Source organism: Patagioenas fasciata, chromosome 17, assembly GCF_037038585.1.
Source record: "Patagioenas fasciata isolate bPatFas1 chromosome 17, bPatFas1.hap1, whole genome shotgun sequence".
Lineage (NCBI taxonomy): Eukaryota > Metazoa > Chordata > Aves > Columbiformes > Columbidae > Patagioenas > Patagioenas fasciata.
In genome coordinates, this window is record NC_092536.1 from 8,619,908 (window position 1) to 8,638,731 (window position 18,824).

An 18,824-nucleotide genomic window follows, 5' to 3' on the forward strand; every position below is an offset into this window, starting at 1 on the left:
AAGTTCAAATCTGAATAAGAAGAGTTACTGCCTTAAGAGTTACTGGCCTAGAGTTTTTGTTAATGCTTAATCAGCTTTTGATAGCTGTAATTGCCTCTTGAAACCTGAACAGAATATTCTCTTGCAGGTTGGTTCGTCTGGTTTGGGACAATGAGTGACTTACACTGAGAAAGCAGGAAGTATTCTTGTCTTTTGTTTTCCTTCACTCTGTAAATAAAAATGATGCTAGAGAGTCTACCAGATTGAAACTTGAGAAATGTGACCAAAAGCAGTACACGTGAGGTACACACAAAAGTGCCATTGTTCATTGAAAGCTTACGTAGAAAACCAAACCATGTACTTCGACCTTATCTTTTCCAATACATGTATTTCAGAGTAATAGCTTATAATTGCAATAACCTCAAATGCTGAGTTTGTGCATTCAATCAAATTTCAATTTCCATACAAATGAAACTCAGCAGACAAGAAAAAACAGTGTAGCAAACGAAAAGTAGCATTTCTTTGTATTAAAAACTAAAATATATTCAAATCTATACTATCTATGTAAATGTTAAAATCTCACATGCATCTTAGCTACCAAAAGAATATCTTAGTGTATGAGAATTTACTGGCTGGTGAATCTCTTTAATAAAGAGAAGTTAAGTCATCGCAACTCAAGGAACCCAAACTTTCATAGTCAGTGATTGCAGTCACTGAGTTTAATCTCTGTATCAAAGCACTCTCCTGAATTAAGGCTTATGTTTTGGAGGCTTTAGTTTAGGACTCTGGTTCCTCATCAGTACCTTGTAAATTGTGAATTGTCAAGACATCAAGGTTCTCGTACCACTAGTGGTGGTGGTTTTTCCCACTGGTTTCTGTAATCGTAAACTTCATTGTCTTGAAAATATAAGGTTGAGATTTAGATTTTGAAAACTTTGTGTCCACCTAATGCTTAACAAATTGGTATTGGGTTTTTTGGCCTTCACTTGACCAAGTTTTATCTTGGTTATATATTAAGCTTGTAGAACTGATACATGTTCTGAACCTGATTTTCATTTTGCTTTTCCTCTTTTTATATGAAGTTCTATAAAACTCCCTGTGGCCAATATGTAGCTCTTAATAAACTGTTGCTAGAGATAACAGGCAAAGTGAGAATACACGGTAGTTAATTGTTGGTGCTTCTGAAAGACAAATGTTTGTTCGGGTAGGGCTGTGCTGGTGAACCAGCAGGTTGCTTGGATTTCTGGGGAGAAATGCGATGGTGTTGGGTCAGCGTGGAAGCACAGGCAGGACAGCCGACTTCTGCTCGGAGGCTCAGCTGATCTGTAGCCTTTGGCAAGCTCTGTAGCTTTTCTGTACTTCATTGTAAACACGGCCAGGAGGATGCGGTGGTTGGCGAGATTGAAGGTTAATGTTGTAGAAAGGCTTTGAGATAATAAAGCAGAGAGACTGTAATGGCACCTTGCTGCTTGGGGTGTTTTCACCTCCTCACACTGCTTGAACTTCGTGATGTTTTATAAGTTTATTTTATGTATAGTGCAAACCCTACAATTGCTGCTGTTTCCAGTGTTTAACGTGCCTCTCTTCTTCCCAGCAAATGCCGGATGAATTTAATTGCTCTAAAATGAGATTTCAGTCTACCAGGTTTTGTACTGTAGCATAGCAAAGACTGTGTTTGATTGTTCAAATTTTAAAAAAAGCCTTTTATGTTAGAATTTCATATGTGAATCATAATACTGATAGTGTAACTCATCACATTGTACCTGGATGCTGGAGGTGGTTGTATTTCCATTTTTTTCACTTCTAGGCAGTTGTTGATGCCGTCAGCTGATGTTGTATCAGTTCCTGTGCTCCAACAGCTGCTTCCTTCGGCTGAATTTGTGCCATTACGTATTTTTTAACAATATGGAAAACAGAGAAAGTTTCTGCTTTAACAGCTGGTGGAAAATACATGGTTTTAGTGCTCCTAGGAGGTGATAGTTTAAGATATTTGATTCTTCATTCTTCCTTGCTGTGAGTCTTTGTATGTTGATGTGCTCTGCTCTGGGACTCCTGAGCCCAGCTAAACCACGATAGTGGGACAGTTGAGATGAAACTCTTCCAGGAACTGTGTGATGATTTAGGTAGTTCAATAACACACATAATATGGGTTAGGATGGCTCAGGAGGTGTTATTGGCAGTGTTTGCAGAACGTGGAGATTTTCATTTTACAGTATTTCTTTTAGTGCCACTTTTTTCCCCCTCCACAGTATAATTGCATAGAAGTTCGTGTTCCTTGGTTAGAAATAATTAGTGCATCTGACATAGCATGGTTTCCATTGGGAACAACTGTTCAGCTTTTTTGAGTGGTGTTTCGCAGAAATGTTTTGTACTCTTCCCTGTATCCACATTCTTCAGTGAGGAGTGTCTGCAGTGCAGGAAGTGATGACATTATGGCATGTAACTGGCATTTTTTAAGTGCCCATAATATTGGGATGGAGTCATCCCTTTATCTGAACCAGTCATATGTAATTGTACATAAAATAGTAGTTGCACATATGAAATTGTAGAAGGACAAAAGTATTTCTTCCTGTTTTTCCCATGTGCGTGTTGGTGTGTGGTGCTTTCCTGGTGGCTGCTGAATAGATTTCTTGGCTGTGTGTGACTTCCGTTAAAAGCAAGCAGTTAAAAAATTAAGGGTTTACTTAAAGCATTGCATTTCGAATTAACTTTTACCGTAACTGCAGTTGAATGCAATGGAAAACCGGAGTCGGGCTGACGACAGTCTTCCACATATTGAAATACCTACCACAGGCTCCAGTATAGATTTTGTACTTAAAACTACGATAGTAGAGCTTTCTAAGAAACCTTCCACTGCCTCCTGACATTGTGCAAAAGTGGTGAAAGACGCTGCAATGATTTACTGAAGAGTTGATGCTTTTCTGTGAACTTGAAATTTGTGGAGTTTAAATTTCACCTGGAGTTGTGTGGGGGTTGTTGTTGTTGTTAAATTTTATTACACATTTTGCTTGTGCTCTTTCAGTGTTAGCTGTTTGGACTGCGTAAAACTCTAAAAACGGGTGAGAGCGCTCTCCTCTTGCTGCAGGGTCTGTTGTTGGCGCTTGTCTGGCAGCTCTGGCTGGGTTCTTGGCCATTTCCTGACCCGAGCGTTTGCTCCGAGTAGGCGGTTGCTAAGAGGATGTGCCTGCTTCTTATTTTTCTAGAAGAGCAGGTCTGTTTTTTGAAGAGAAACCAGTACTAGAACTGGATTTTAGCCTAACATTGAATTAGTAGCTTATTATCAATATCCTGTGCCAATTACCAATTACCATGTGTACAGGTACAGCTTTCTTGAGAGTGCATGATGACTGGTTTTATTATATTATGCCTGGTCATGCTGACTGAACACTTAAATGTGACCTCTGTCTGCATTTAGTTTAGACATGTGTTTCAAGAAGGTAACAACTGCAATTACAGCTCTTAGGTTGTAGACAGTGGAAGAGAGAATATATCCCTGTATTTTAAATCTTCTCATAGAGAATTCTCCCTGCAAAACAATTACCTACTTGCTTCTTTCAAAATCAAGGATGAGCGTGTTTTACTTTAAAACACTTTTAAAATATTCTTTTTGTTTTTCTCTGAATGTATCTTACCTGGGATTGTTGTAGCTTGTTCGAAAACATTGGCTGGAAAATGGACAACCACCATCCAGGAGAAAGATGGATGGCGATGGTCTGGTGAGAAAGGGAGCTGATGGATGCTCGTGGTGACTTGCAGACCTGCCATCTGTACACAAGCTTAGAATTGTTCACTTACGTAGACAGGTGGTTTATTTTTCTTTTTCCCCTGCAAAATGTTTTGAGGGACACAAAATGAAGCTGAATTACTAGGTTCTGACATTTGATAATGAAATTGATATAAAAAAGCTTTAAAAAATTGTACTTTTTATAATGCTAATTAGGTTTGACAGTCTGATGGCAAGTAGGCAGTACTGTTACAGAAGCAGGAACTACATGTTTGCAGATATTGCCAATTTCTTGTAAAGGATGTGTTCATTTGGAGGAATTCTACAAAAGAGCTTGAGCTAGAAAGTGCGAACAGGTTCGTTGATATAGAAGTAGTTCTGTGAAATGGCTCTAAATCAGGCTGGACATTTGCACAAGTCTAGCAGGTCCTGGCATATATAACGATTGGAATGGAAATAGGATTCTGAATTTGCTGCATAATCTAGCACTTAATTACAGTAGCATATTTTTGTTGAACCTTGCTCCTGAGTAAAGTGAGCAAGTAGTCCTCAGTGCCCCACAAGAAGTGGATGGGTAACGCTGTGGTGATAGCTGCTTGCATGGTATCTTTATCAGGAAGTTTTTACTGTGGATGTCAGGATTATTTCCCAAGCACTGGCAGCTGGCCCTCCTGTCTATTAAAACCACAAACACGCACTTTAAAACATGGAAGCGATTTGAAACAAAGGAGTTTTTAACAAGGCTGAGTTATCCCGCGGTTTCGTCCATTACGCTTCAGTGATATGTTACATGACAGACGATTAATATATGTATAGACTTGCACGAATAAATAACGCTTCAAACCGAGCATGATTTTCTTCTTTCGCAGAGCTCCGCTGCATCCCCGGGCAGTTTGCGTGCCGGAGCGGTACCATCCAGTGCATCCCCTCCAACTGGCAGTGCGATGGGTGGCCCACCTGCGAGGACGAGAGTGACGAAGTTGACTGTCCGGGTAAGGAAAGAGGAGAGGATGGCTCATCCCACTGTCAGCTTGTTTTACAACAGTATTTTGACTGTTTAAGATTGCTTACTTGTTTTTGTTTGAAAGCAGAGATTGTTTGGTAAACTGTAGGCATTATTTATAAACTTTGAGTTGACTTCTCTTCCTTTTGTGCAACTAATGCTACAGACCTTTTTTTTTTTTTTACTTATCTGAATTATCCTTCCATTCTTACGAGTAGGTTTCCTGGGGATGAGGAGAGTTCATAGTTTGAAAAGAGACTTCCATGACAAGGGCAAAGTCATGTTGCAGTTAAACAAAAATGACACATAGGCCTGTGGTTAAATTCAGAATTACTGTTTTGGTGGTATGAGTGTATCACTCAAACTGTGCTGAGTGATGTTGTTGGACTTCACCTAGGTAGAGAGCTTGTTTTATTGCTCCCTCTTCTGATAATGCTGCTTGTGCTTAAGTAGAGAACTTTGTTCTGCCAAACCAGCTGGTGTATTTATTCTTTATGAACTCAAATGCCGTCAGGACCTTATCACCAACAGTGGTTCTCTGCTGAAGCTATTGGATACTGAGCTGTCTTTAAAAAACAAGCAAACAATTTTTTTTTTTTTTTTAATTATGAATGTATACTTACAGATTTGCAGCATGGGGGGAGAAATTGTTGGTAGTTTATTCTGACATTGAACATTAAGCTGTACCATTGATATTCTGTTTAAAGTTATTCTTTACAATGTGGATGTCCTAAAGAAAGATGCTTTTATAGTTGTGCTGTTACTCTTCTTCCTTTTTAGCTTACTTTGGCCAAATGTGAAAAACTAAGGACCTGGTAAAATACTGAAGGTTAATAGAAGTCAATGGCTTGGGGAAAGCAGAGTCACGTTAATATTGGGATTTACTCAAAAAGCACCGAAGGCTTAACTTGTGGGAGTATTGGAACATGCACATTAGCAGAAGAGTACTTTTACCTTGTATTAGTTTGAAATTTAAGTTGTTGCATGGAGGATACAACAGGACGATGTTGGCTCAAGAACTAGAGTTACAAAGAATATTTGATATATGGTTAGGAAGGGGGTTTTATGAAAGTAACATTTCTCAGTAGATTGGCTTCTGCTTTTGTGTTTTGGGTCGAGGTCTCAGTGGACTGTCTGGCCTAATGTGATGAGAAGAACTGTGAGAAATGAAAGGAGATGGATAGGAGAGGCTTGATTGCAACATGTCTGTGTGCAGGGAGAGGAGAAATACATACAGAAAGAATACCAGAGGGGAAAATGATGGACAGCATAGAAAAGGAAAGTGTTCTACTTGATGAAAAGAGTAATTGGATAAGTAATTGGTGAAAAGGCTGTGCTCAGTAAAACAGCCAGAAAGCTGGGTGTGGTGTTTGTGAAAGAAGTGAGTTTTGCACAGTAATGCAAGGAGTGTAGCCAGCAAATCAGAGGAACAAGAACTACTGGCGTGGGATGTAAAAACTCTGTTATACCCGTGACAAAAAACTGGTGAGATAGCGTTGTGACCTGAAATGGACGTTGAAGGGCACGTGTTGTTGAGAACTGTCGAGAATAAGGACAGGTTGGTGTGCTGGTGTGTGCGTGAATGGCGTGCTGGAGAATAAAAAGGAATAGCGTGAATGAAAGTGAATCTGCAGATAAGATTGAAAGAGCACATTTCTCTTACATTGAGGAAAGCAATACATATGTGACCAGTCATAGGAGAGACTAAGTTCTGAGATGTTCATTGGGGAGCTAATGCTACTACTAATAATAGCATGTAGTCATACTCAAGAGTGATAACTTTCTTTTTTGGCCACTGAATTAACAAGGAATGATGCAGCTTTAAATTTAGAAAATACCTGTGAATGATGCAGTCATGAGATGAGTCAGCTAAATTTAAATACTTTTTAATTAATGTTCTTAATTTCAATAAAAGCAGACTGAACACTAAAAGAACTAGTTAGTGAAGTCACCTGGACTTGTGAAACTTGGAGAATTAAGATGTCTTTAAATTATAAGGTATGAAATCTCTCTGAAGCATGAAAAGAAAGCTTGCAAGAAAGGGCTCTGAATTTGGTTGGGAAGCTTGTTACTTTCCAGCCTTTGCGCTCGTAATGGGACACTCCAGCGTGAGCAACTCGGAGAAGGTCAGTGGCAGTGAACTGGGGCTTTGTGGTGGTGAGGAAGGTGTTTCAGTGACTCCTTAGTCGTGTTGGTATTTCCGAAGGTTTAATGCAAAGCCATTGCAAGTTACTTGGCACTGTTGGTTTAGTTCACCATTTTTTAAGCCTGATTTCATTCATGTTAGTAACAAAGTTCCTATTAAAATAACAGGATCATTAATAAATTAGTTTGTTAACCATATGCTGTCTTAAGTACAAGAAATACTCCAAACCCTAAAACTTTTTTGTTAGAATAATTTCTTCTGGCATTTTTTTTTCAGAGCACAATTAGGTAAGACATTAATTCATTGACAATCTGAGTAAGTGTATGAAATGCCTATTTTTGCTAGACCATAGATTTCTCTGAAGACGGTCTTCATAGCTCTTTTTATTCTTACTGTCTCTTTTCAGAATGACCATTTTCCTTTAAAACACAGAATTCCTTTCAGTCCCCAAGTTGTGATGTGTAAAGTGCTGTTCGCCCTGCCCTTCCCACGAGGCACACAAATGTTAGTGGAGTCTGCAGCAGTGATTACCCTGGGTTCATCTCTCTGGTAGAGTAAAGCTTTGGCTGCTTGTTCTTGTGAGCGTGCCAGAAATTGCGGGGAGGGTTTATGTAGCATGTGCCTGCAACTCTCTTCTACTTAAGCAGTGGAGACTCTTGAAATTTGTGAACTGTTCCATATCGACAGTTATTGATCCTAAAAATAGTTTATTTTAAAGTGGTGTATTCTGTGAAATGGTAGAAACAAGCATTAATATCTTAAACAGGGACTTCTACAAATTGGAATTTATTATTTCTACTCACTTCCTCTCACGTTTCTATACAAGTAATCAAAGTAGTAACATAACCTTTCCACTTCTGTAAAAGTTCTGTATTTAAACCCATGAGAAGGAAGGGCCCTGCCGTTTGCCTTTTATTGCTCATTGGATTTCCAGCTTTGCTTCTACCAGAATATCAGATCAGCTTGGGAGCCTGATTTGGTTCAGAAACAGTCTTGCTAGGAACTGTAAATGCTGATCTGGAGCAATGTCATCTTGTATGCTTATACATTATAATATTATTAAGGACTTCCCCACATATGGTATCAGGAAGAAATGTGCAGACTTGGAGGCTGCTTGCCCCAGCACATGCACACTGTGTTATTTTTGGGTCTGCTCAGTGTCTTTTCTGGATCCAGCTGAAGGTGTGGCCAGTGACTGATAACGCAGCAGCTGCAGGACACTGATTTGCAGGGCCCATAAGCAGCTTCGTGATTTGTTTTGTCAAGGATCTTGTGTTTGGTTGACATTTGTGCGCTTCAGTACATCTCCTTTTCTAAAGCTAGGTTAATAATGCTGAAAACCTCTGATCATTTCCACACCTTTTCTGAGCCCTCGCTGAACTCCTGTATGGTGCATCCTTTTTACCTTGCTCCGTGGTGTTTAAATTATAAGCTCTTTACTGTCAGTCTATGGCTTTGAATAGTGCTCAGCCCAGCAGGATGCTGTTCTTGCTTGGCATCTATTTCCTAGCGTAATACAATTGATAACGCGAAGCGTGGAGCTGCTTGATCTGGGAAGAATCGCTCCTCTCTGGGGACTTCTGAACTGGATTTCTAAATCTTTAGGCACAAAACTGGTTTTAATCCTGAAATTCTCTCACCTCTCAAATTGCAATGGGATTAAAAGCTTTCCAAGTTCAATATGCTGGACAGAAAATGGGAAGCTTAGGTGACAGGGCAGCTTTTTGTGTAAATTTTGAGAATCTATGCGTTCAAACAGGAGCAACTAAAATATCAGAACAAGTAAGATACGACAAGACCTGGTTGCTTCACAAGCAGTTTAATTTTTACATAATTTGATATAGTACATGCAGCCTTGTGAAGGGTTTGGCTTGAGTGACCTGTCAGCTGTGACACAATAACTCTGGAAACCAGGTCAGCTCCCCGAATCCCTTCTTTTGGTGCCAAGCAGACCTTGCTGTGTGTGGCACATCGCAGTTTCTCTTCCAGCTCCTCCGAACACGGTTTTCCATTTGGGGCTGTGTTAGTTCCCCATGCAGCGCTGCTCCATGTGGGTGCGTTCCAGCCCGCTCGTGCCTCCCCTCGTACCAGCCCTCACTTCTGTGTGGTCTCAGCTCATGTTCGATTTGCACTGCTTTGGTTTTGACCACTTTCACAGTATTAAGCATGTATGCAGTCAAAATTGTGGCTTTTTCATTTTGAAACACTCAAACGTGGTTAGGTTGTGAACTTCTGGCTTAAGTGGTTATCTTGAAGCTTAGTCTGTGACACTATTAATTTATTTATAAATATAAAAATATTTTTTATAAAGCAAGCAGGAACAGCGAAGTACTTAGAGAATTCTTCTGCAGAGTATAGGAACGGTACAATAGCAAACCAGTCTAATTACACCTTTGCCACCAGAATCTGCAGTGGTTTTTCATGGCAGTGAAGGGACTCAGAGGCTCGTTAGTGTCGCTTTCCTTACTGCTCGCGAAACTCTTGTCATTGTTGCTTTTCTTGGAGACTGCAAATTCAGGTCACACAGAAACAATCTGATATTTGAAGAGCTCCAATTTATTAAGCAACTGACAGCACTGGGGTTGAAGGAGAGGTGATTGGTGTGGCCGCTCTCTGCCCCCACAGCCCAGCCGGGTCCAGGGGCTGCTGCTGGGGAAGGGACGGGTGGCCGGCTTCTGCCCGTTTAAGATGTTAGCCCAAGTAACCCTTTCTTAACCTCGCATGTTAAAACCTATGAACTTCTGTTTTATTCCCGGGGAGGTAAATTGTTAAGTCCTCGTGGGCGTTGTGTTTAGCTGAGGAAGGTCAGCCATATGGTGTTGCATCTGCTCTCACTTCGGAAAGGGAACTAATTCTTCGTGCGTTTGGTTCTTACTGGTTCTTAGAGTTTAGTTGTTACCATTTAATGCCATGGGAAAATAGAGCTTCCCATGCTGAACTCAGTTCATCTATGATAAAGTGTTCAACATTAGTTAGCATTATTTTTAAAGCTTTACTATAATTAAAGATTGGCTTTTTTAGCGTCTCAGTATCACTCTGGAAATACTGCTACTGAACCATTAGGATTAAGAACAGTCGAATTCTAAAGCTAAAAATAGATTGGCCTTTAAAGTAATAAAAAATAATCACTGATCTTCACTGTCAAATTATTTTACCATTTTGTGTCCTTTGAAATGCACACTAACTGAATTTCTTGGCAGTAACTTCTTGCCTGTGATAAATAGTGTATTCTAATATTGAACAGCAGAATCACTGCTTTATCCCTGTAATGTCATGTGAGTGTATTATGCACAGCCATTTCTTAATGGGCAATCTCTATAGACATGTAATTCCTGGGATAATGTGATAATTAAATATCCCTTGCTTATCCCATTAGCCCAGGGCAAACTCGGTCTGCTGGAGGCAGATAAATGCAAAGCTGTTCTGCTGTTCCTGGGCTCCAGTTACTGATATTTTTCTTTTGCTCCTCAGTGCTAACACGTTGTTCCAAGGAGTGCATTTTTTGATGGTGTGCCTTTCCCACCGGGTAATACACCAAATAGTCTCCAGCTCTGGGTTTAAATTATCATGAAACTGCTGAGGACTTCTTGCTTTTTAAAGATGGTCTGAAAGGAGGAAGTTTTATTGGCATAGTTTTGAACACATTTCAAACAGATGTAGTTAAACCTATTGAAGATAACTGTGTGGCTCCCCTGTATTTGGGACTGTGACTGGTTTATTTGGTTTAGCTGGCCTGAACAGAGCTAATCAGCTTTAAAGGAAAATAAGCTGATTTTTTTTTTTAATATAGAGATGAATGTCTACATAGCTCTTTGTGTTGGTTAAACTCCATTACCTTTAGTAACATTTAGTAGTATTTAGTACCTTTAGTAGTATTAAATAACATACTAGTACATATTTCTAATGCTTACCTTCTTGGGTTCATTTTTTCCTCTAAGGTTAGTCCCTTGTTTCCAGATGAATCTTTCTCAGTGCTCATCTCTGTCTTTCTCAAAGGTTTCTCCCCACCACCATGCCAGCCCTCCTGCTTCAGATCTTGCCAGTGTTTCTGGCTGTGGCCCATCCTGCAGCATCTCCTGAGCTCTGTGCTCCTCCTGGGCTCCTGTAGTCATGTGGAGCCCCCCAGCTCCTTCTCTGGGATAACATGTTCTTCCTAAGTTACTGAATCCAGTTGTCACATACACCCATTAGAAACCCTGACACTGAAAAGAGGGGGTGTTTGTTTTTTGTTTCACAAATAATGAACTAATGTTTCCTTTAGAAGCTTGAGAGTGAATGAAAAACCGTGTTGTTCTGGCTGAAGATAGGTTTCCTTTCCTGGTTTTAATTTTGTCCTAGATCTTGGAGAATGTGTTGGAAAATATATTGGAGAAGTTTTCTTATATCCTTGAGAACACAACCAAGAAATGAAGCAGCTGGAGAGTGGGTAGTCCTTTAAACAGGAGCAGATAAAATGCGCTGGGGATGATGCATTTGCTGCAGCAACTGAAATGATGAACACCGAGTCCTGTGTACAACTGCAGGCTGTTGGGAATCTGCCAGAATATTTAGCTTGCTCTGCAAGACTTGTGTAATGGCTTGTTGGTTCTTTTCAATTTTAGGTATTCCTGCTATGTACTGTGTAAAATGACCAAGCGGTTATTGCAGGGATATACCATCTTTGTTTACCTGACAGTTACTTATCATATAGGTCTTAAATGAAAACACAGAGAAAGGTTAATCAAATGAAATCTACCTTGGCTTGCAACTTTCACCAGTACTGACTGTTCCTTCTGGTCCCCAGGCTTGACAGGGGACCAGCGAACTTACCATGGGAGGGAGAATGTGGACTCCAGGCACAATCGAGGGAGAGGAGGAGAGACAACCCGCTTTCACACTGTCAATGTGGCACAGCCTGTCCGCTTTAGCAGTAAGTTGCAGACTGGGAAATCTGGGCCATCTTTGTGATAATTTATTTAGCAACTTAGACTATTTTTTCTTTTAAGGAGAAATTAATATATTTTTCTCCTGCATGGCTTTTTGACCAGTTTTTATTCATGTGCAATGCATTTTAAAGTTTTTGTAGATTTATATATGTCCTTTTATATTGCTTAGTGTATATAGCATGCCAATATATTTATGCTCCTATGCTCCTAGTAATCTTACTTTTCTGAAACCAGAGTTGCAATTTTCTGTTATAACTCATTGCAATTACAGAAAACTAGACCTGTGGTTTAAGTGATGTTTTCAGCCTTTAGCAGGGGTGATAGTCTAGCAGAGAGAGCAGTTCACAGGATCACCTTCTTATTTCCTAAAGATCCACTTTGCAGCAATATCTTTCCAAAGCAAACAAACAATTCCCCAGAACCCCCATGTCTTTAGTGACTGACCGTGGGGGCAGGATTATGTGAATACTGCTGAGACTGTATGTAAAAGTAGGCTGAAAACTTCACAGGAAGTTGGGCATATTGCTAACCACCTAATGGAAAGAAAGAATCGTATAATTGGCCACCTCTGGTTTTTCCTGCGTGCTTCTTGCTGCTTGTTGTGACTTGGATTGATCGAGCTGATTGGATTTGTAAAGATGTGCAGGGCAGTATCTTCCACAGTAGATCATCAGTCTGAATTAAAGACTTTAAGGGCTGTCACAGTGCAATGAAACATTACTAGCGGTTGCATCTTTTTAAAGAAATCTTTTAAAAATTTACTTTATCAAAAACTGTCATTCAAGTAAATCTTCTGTGATCTGTAACGCATGCACCTCCTTCTGGTGAGGTGAAGTGTATACAGCATGTTGTGTGCGCACGTCCAAGTGATTATGCATTGCCTTGTCATAAACCGGTGAGGATGCATCATCTTGAAGATCCTAATTTGGGGGGAATGGTTTCCCTTCTATTCTTCATGTTTCCTAGGAAAGTGCCCAACAGGATGGCACCACTATGAGGGCACAGCCAGCTGTTACCGAGTGTATCTGAACGGGGAGAACTACTGGGACGCTGTGCAGACATGTCAGCGGGTGAACGGGTCCCTCGCCACCTTCACTGCGGACCAGGAGCTGAGGTTCATCCTGGCACAGGAGTGGGACTTGGAAGAAAAAACATTTGTGAGGAAGGACCAGCGCAGGTGAGCAGGAAGGACAGAGATCTCGTGTTACATGAGAAGGGTTTCTCTGTGAGACAAATACTGTTAGTTCCATTTGCTTAGAAGATGTAACGGTAAAATTGACTTCAGGTTAATTACCCAGTACGAGCATGCTGTTTGACTGGCCATGGCTATCTGTATTTTATGTTTTAATTAACATTAATAGATAGACTGCAATTCAGCAGAGTCTTTTTATATTCAGGCTGTCTCAGCAACGTACTAGTATTCTCGAATTGCAACAGGGAAGATGGATTTTGCAATGACTGACCACTGCATTACCTTGTATAGAAATCATATATCTTGAAATTTTTCAATAGAATTTTTTTTTTCACTAAGTACCAGTAGCCACAATAAACACTGCAAGTTTGAGATAAGAAGGAAGTAAAAAACCTTTTGAGTTGTAAGAACTATGTTCCAGTGGCTTTATATATTTCATTCTGTTAGTTCACAACAAACATAATCCCTTTTTTTTTGCCTGCGAGATTTTTGTCAGTCTCGTGGGCTGCTGTGGCAGATCAGCAGCAGTGGTTCAGTAACCGTGTCTCCCTCTCTCTGGAGAGTTGGGTGGTTTGATCTACAACATAAGTTGTGTATGTTTATGAAATATTTGACTTGAATGTTTTTGTGTGGTTTTTGGGTTTGAGACGCTGAAGTGCTGCCATAACAACACAATGAGGTGCTTATTATGAGTAGAAATAAAAGACACAATGAGTTATCATTTGTAAACAGGAAACTGTCAAGTGTTTCCTCTGTTCCTAAACTGAAGTCTCTCTCTGTACATTGCCAACGCATGGGCAGAAATTTTAGGGAAAAAAATCATCAGAATGTTTTGAAAGTTAGTTTTTAGCTATAAAGACATTGGAAGGTTCTGTGTAATTCAATTTGTTAGTATGTTTTTGGCTTGTATGTTTAGAACGTAACTGAATTCTTTTGGTAGGTTCTGGGTTGGATATCAGTACGTGATCACCAATCGGAATCACTCTCTAGAAGGGCACTGGGAAGTAGCTTATAAAGGTAGGCTGCTCGAATTATTGCGTAGTTAAATGGCCCATGGAAACTGTCTTAAAACTTGAATATTATTTGCAAGAACAACATAACTTCTTTCAGTGATGGTGTTAAAATAGTATAGGGGAGCTGCTTTGCTTTACAGTACCGAAACAGAAGAGTTTAATACTCGATACGCATGCCATATTTTCAAGTGTAAGAATTTCACAGTATTTCACGTTGATGTTTTGTGGAAAGAATATGTTTTTCAATTTATTTGGGCTTTCTTGATTAAGCTGAGAAAAGGGAAATGACTCCAGTTCCTCCTTCTTTTTGGTGAATGCCTAGGTGAACTGCTGATTGCTGATTCTAGTATTTGCACAGACTAGTGTAGGGTATTTGGGGGTTTTAGCTTTTTAATAATTGGTAGTTTTTTATATAGTTAAAAAAAGAAGTCTTTAACTTTGCAGAACTATCTAGATTTTTTTCGTTCTAAAGTACTTCAGTTAGTTTACTTAAACCATGGTAAAATATACTTAATCCCAGAAATAAATCACAGTTTACATAGAAAACTGAACATTAATCTGATCAGCATCCCTGGCTGAACTATTTCAATTGCAAAACAAGCAGCTCCCTCTGCTGAAAATGCAAAGTTATGGTCTATACCTTTTATTTTAATCTTGAAGTTGTTATATGGACTCTTATGTGTAGAATTGAATGTCTAAATGCTGTACTGGTTTAGGTAACGGAAAATTTAAAACAAAGGGCTTTTTTTAAGCATCAATCCTGTAAATTCCAGTGTAGCATGTAAAAACTAATTGTTTCCTTCTTATTTACAATTTTCAGTAAGGGAAAATCTGGAAGGAAAACTTTCCATTTGGTAAAAATACATAATTATGAACAGAGTTTTGTTAAATGGTTGGGTCTTAGAAAATACTACTTTGACACATGAGCAAGTAGTAAAACCCAGCAGAGCTTTCTACTGATGGTACTCGTTTACTGTGCTACCATGCACAAAAATATTGTTCTCTTTTGTCATTTAAGTGAGCAGAGTTGACTGAATATTCATAGCAAATGCTCCTTTTTGTGGAGGCAGGAACATTTTCATTAGTTCTTAAAGTACATAAAGATGTTTTTGGACAGCAGGGGCAAGGAATGGAGGAAAGTCCAACTTTTTCTCCTGATAGGGATTTCTGGGCTGGACAAAAGTGTTTATATAGATAGGTTTTCCCTGTGAAGCCCAAGGAAAAACAAACAAACCAACCCCAAACACCAACAACATGCAAAACCCAAAACACATTCATTCTCCTTAAAAGGACCTTTATTTGCTCTTTGGAAAGTTGACTGTGCTGCCATCTGCCGACAGACTGTTTACAGCCAGGGTGGTGTTAATTATAGAAAAATCGTGATGCCTCTCTTTATCATAAGTCTTATATGATTTGATGCATGATACAAATTTAAGCCTTCTCAATACCATGTATTCTTTGGTTGCAAGCTTTCTATATAATAAAGGGATACCTGTATGAAATAAAGTACATAGTAGTACAGGATAGCATTCAGTAGCTTCTGAAATCTTTACTTAAGCTTAATTGACCTGCAGTGAGGCAGACTCTGAATTCCCAGTATCTGTTTGAAAAGCGATTTAGGGTCTTACAGCTCGGAAATTTGAATTCGTTATTGGGAGATGTGGAATGTAAGCCCTCAAAAAAATGATAGCAGAACTTAGTTGCATTTTAAAAAATTAAGGAAATGAAAAGAATCATACCTAGCAGTGTGTGAAAAGACTGTAATGTGAGAAGACTAATATGCTAACTGCAAGAGCTGTTAAAAATCAGTGTTTAGGCACACAGATTTGAAAAGTAGGCTTCATATAAAATGGGCCGCTGCACGGTTAGACGCTTGCACATAGGTGTGTGCACATCTTTGTGTGTACATATGTATTTGGAAGCACTGGTAGGTACCAAGTACAAGATTGCTGTGGGTTCTTGCTCCGCTAGTAGCGAGCGTGACCAAGCTCAGCGCTGTTTGAAGGGGCGTGTGATTGCTGTCAGGCAAACCGCTTGGGACTGTGGAAAGCAGCACTTGTAGAGATATCAGAACATCATCACTCCTCCTGGTACAGAATGGCAAAATTACCCAGTACTCTGCAAACAGCAGCCTCTTCTCTCTGTGAGTCACCTCTTGCGTTCTCCTTCCCCTGGAGGGATGTTGCTAATGGAAGCTAAAGCTGGAGGACAGTAGCTGTGTAGCAGAGTTGGTGTGCATGGAATGAGTGACGTTACAGGGCTTTGCTAAAGCTTTGCGTACCCGCAGGCTGCTTATACCAATGCATCTTTTTCTAGGTTCTTCTGAAGTATTTTTACCCCCTGACCCTATCTTTGGTACGGCTATGTCTGAAAATGAAAACGTCCTTTGTGCCCAGCTTCAGTGTTTCCATTTTCCTACCCTTCGGCACCACGGTTTACACAGCTGGTACGCTGAGAACTGCTATGAGAAATCTTCATTCCTCTGCAAAAGGAGTAAGTTGGGTTTAGTTCAGTGTAAGCTATATTGCATGTCTAAATATGCTTATAACAAATATAGGGAAATTTGTTAGTTATCCTTTCTACATTCTGCCCAATGGATTAAAAAAATCGGGGGGAGGGAAGTTGAATTTCTGCTTGGTTTAAATAAATAAGAGCATCATAATGTGCGGTTGTCAGCCACAGTAAAGATTTTCACTAAGAAATTATTATTAAGCAGCTATATCAGCCCCAAAATAAAGTATGCTTGAAAAAAAAGGTTAAAAAAAGCATGCCTTATTAGTATCACTCTTATTATTAATTTCACATGAAAATGAGGAAAATCTCATTTCTGCTTTATTTTGAATATTGCAACTTCTATTGAATTATTTCCAGGCAATTATTGGAACTGGGAGGGAAAAAAAGGGCAAGCGGAGCTGCTGACTTAAAGTAGGGGGGAAAAAAAAAAAAGCGCTTTTATTCTGTATCTTGCATGTCTTCACTCCCAAAGGCTTTATAGCAACAGAGGGAAAATACTTCTTGGCAGTATTTTCAGGTGATATTTAAAATACCTGATATAGATGGTGCTGCTTTACAAGAAAAAGTTGTTGAACTTTTACTGCAGTTCTTGAACTTTTTCTAGTTTACTTTTTCTTTAAAGCAGGAAAAAGACTTACAGAATGACCAGGGAGGAGCAATCGGCCCTTCTTTGTGTGCTTTTTCACCTGAAATATCCACAGTTAGGAAGACAGGAGGTTGCCTTGTCTGCCCTGAAATGTCTTGGAGTCTGGTGTTGAAGGACATGTGTTTAGTCAAAATGATGATCAAAAGATGACCTTTTCGGTCATCTCCTCAGTGTCCTTCTGGTTTGATCCAGAGAAGATCCAGCTTCTAAGTACCAGGAGAGACAGAGGGAGCCGCAGCAGGCATGACAGTGATGCTCAAACTTCTCAGACCACTTGCTTTCCTGTGTCTCAGAGAGAATGCCTGAAAGTGTGTCAGTTCCATTAAATACTTAGAGCTCACTGTGTCAATGTTGAGCAGTAAATCATCCCTGCGTGCCTCCAGAATATCCATTATCTTCCACACTCCTTGGAGATCCCTTTTCAAAGTTGCTTTAATGCGAAGGTGTGACTTCTAACTCATGGTCTGCTTATGTTTACAAGTCGCTCAATGTAACAGAATAAACTACACTCCTGTCTGGCAGGCTCACAGACACCTGGATTATTGATGTGTGCTTCTGTTCTAGGCCAGACTTGCGTTGATATCAAAGACAACATTGTTGATGAAGGCTACTACTTCACTCCGAAAGGGAATGATCCCTGTTTGAGCTGCACATGTCACAACGGTGAACCCGAGATGTGCGTGGCTGCTTTATGTGAACGGCCCCAGGGGTGTCAGCAGTATCGCAAAGACCCTAAGGAGTGCTGCAAATTCACGTGTTTAGACCCAGGTAAGAGCTGACTGCTGCAGTTTTGTCAAGGAAAATGAGTCCAGTGCTCAACTTGGTTATCTTTGGGTATAACTTTGTTTGAAATGATGCATCCTTTCAATTCCTTGACATTGCTGGATACAGCCCCCCTGTGGGGAAAAATCTCAAATCATGGGAAATGAAACACTTCAGACTGTGGCTAGATATAATTAGTCATGCTTGATGCCACTGATATAGGAGAAGCAGCAGCTTATTTTCTTTACAGAGGTTGGCACTACTGTGGATTTTTAATAGAGCATCTTGCATTGTTCCTTTGTCATATTTAGTTGTCATGAAAAGAAAGGACTTTTCTCTTGAGCACTAATTAAGCATCTTTTTGTGGACATGAGAATTTATGTGTGAGGAAATTCGCATGCAGGGATCACATGGGAAACAAAGTTTATGAATTGTACAGAGTTTTAGTAACAATCGGGACATGTAGCCTTATTGGATTTGGCATCTCAGTGCAGTGTCTTGTTTTGGATCAATAAAGTGTTTGGTTGACTCTGAACTGTATGTCAATCACCATTTGGGGATGTAGATTTGAGGAGAGGGGTTATTTTCCTGTAAAGAGACGTGTGAAAAGAAATATATATCCTACTTGGAATCTACTGTGAGGATGGTTGGATCCTGGAGCAGATTGCTTGTGGTGTCCCCATCTGTGGGGATGTTCATCACCTGATTGGACTCTGTCCTGGGCAACCAGCTCCGGCTGACGCTGCTTGAGCAGGGGTTGGACTAGATGATCTCAGGACGTCCCTTTCAACCTCAGCCATCCTGTGATACTGTTATTTCCAGGTATTTTAAAATAACTAATCTTACCTCAGTACACTAAGAAACTGTTGTTCTGAACTCCCATGGAAAACACAGGTCAACTCTTCCCATGAGAGGCTTCT

General features: G+C 39.9%; 1 protein-coding gene across 3 annotated transcripts in view; it reads left to right on the plus strand.

Annotated features, from left to right (window-relative positions):
• DGCR2 (DiGeorge syndrome critical region gene 2) overlaps window positions 1–18,824 on the plus strand; it is a 41,736-nt gene that overhangs the window by 13,259 nt on the left and 9,653 nt on the right. For 2 of the 3 annotated variants that reach the window (XM_065851441.2, XM_065851443.2), the window contains exons 2-7: window positions 4,573–4,695; window positions 11,636–11,761; window positions 12,735–12,954; window positions 13,910–13,986; window positions 16,299–16,475; window positions 17,707–17,910. In XM_065851441.2, coding sequence (XP_065707513.1) covers window positions 4,573–4,695; window positions 11,636–11,761; window positions 12,735–12,954; window positions 13,910–13,986; window positions 16,299–16,475; window positions 17,707–17,910 — 927 coding nt within the window. The remainder of the gene's footprint in view (window positions 1–4,572; window positions 4,696–11,635; window positions 11,762–12,734; window positions 12,955–13,909; window positions 13,987–16,298; window positions 16,476–17,706; window positions 17,911–18,824) is intronic. The other variant, XM_065851442.2, reaches the window with a different exon arrangement.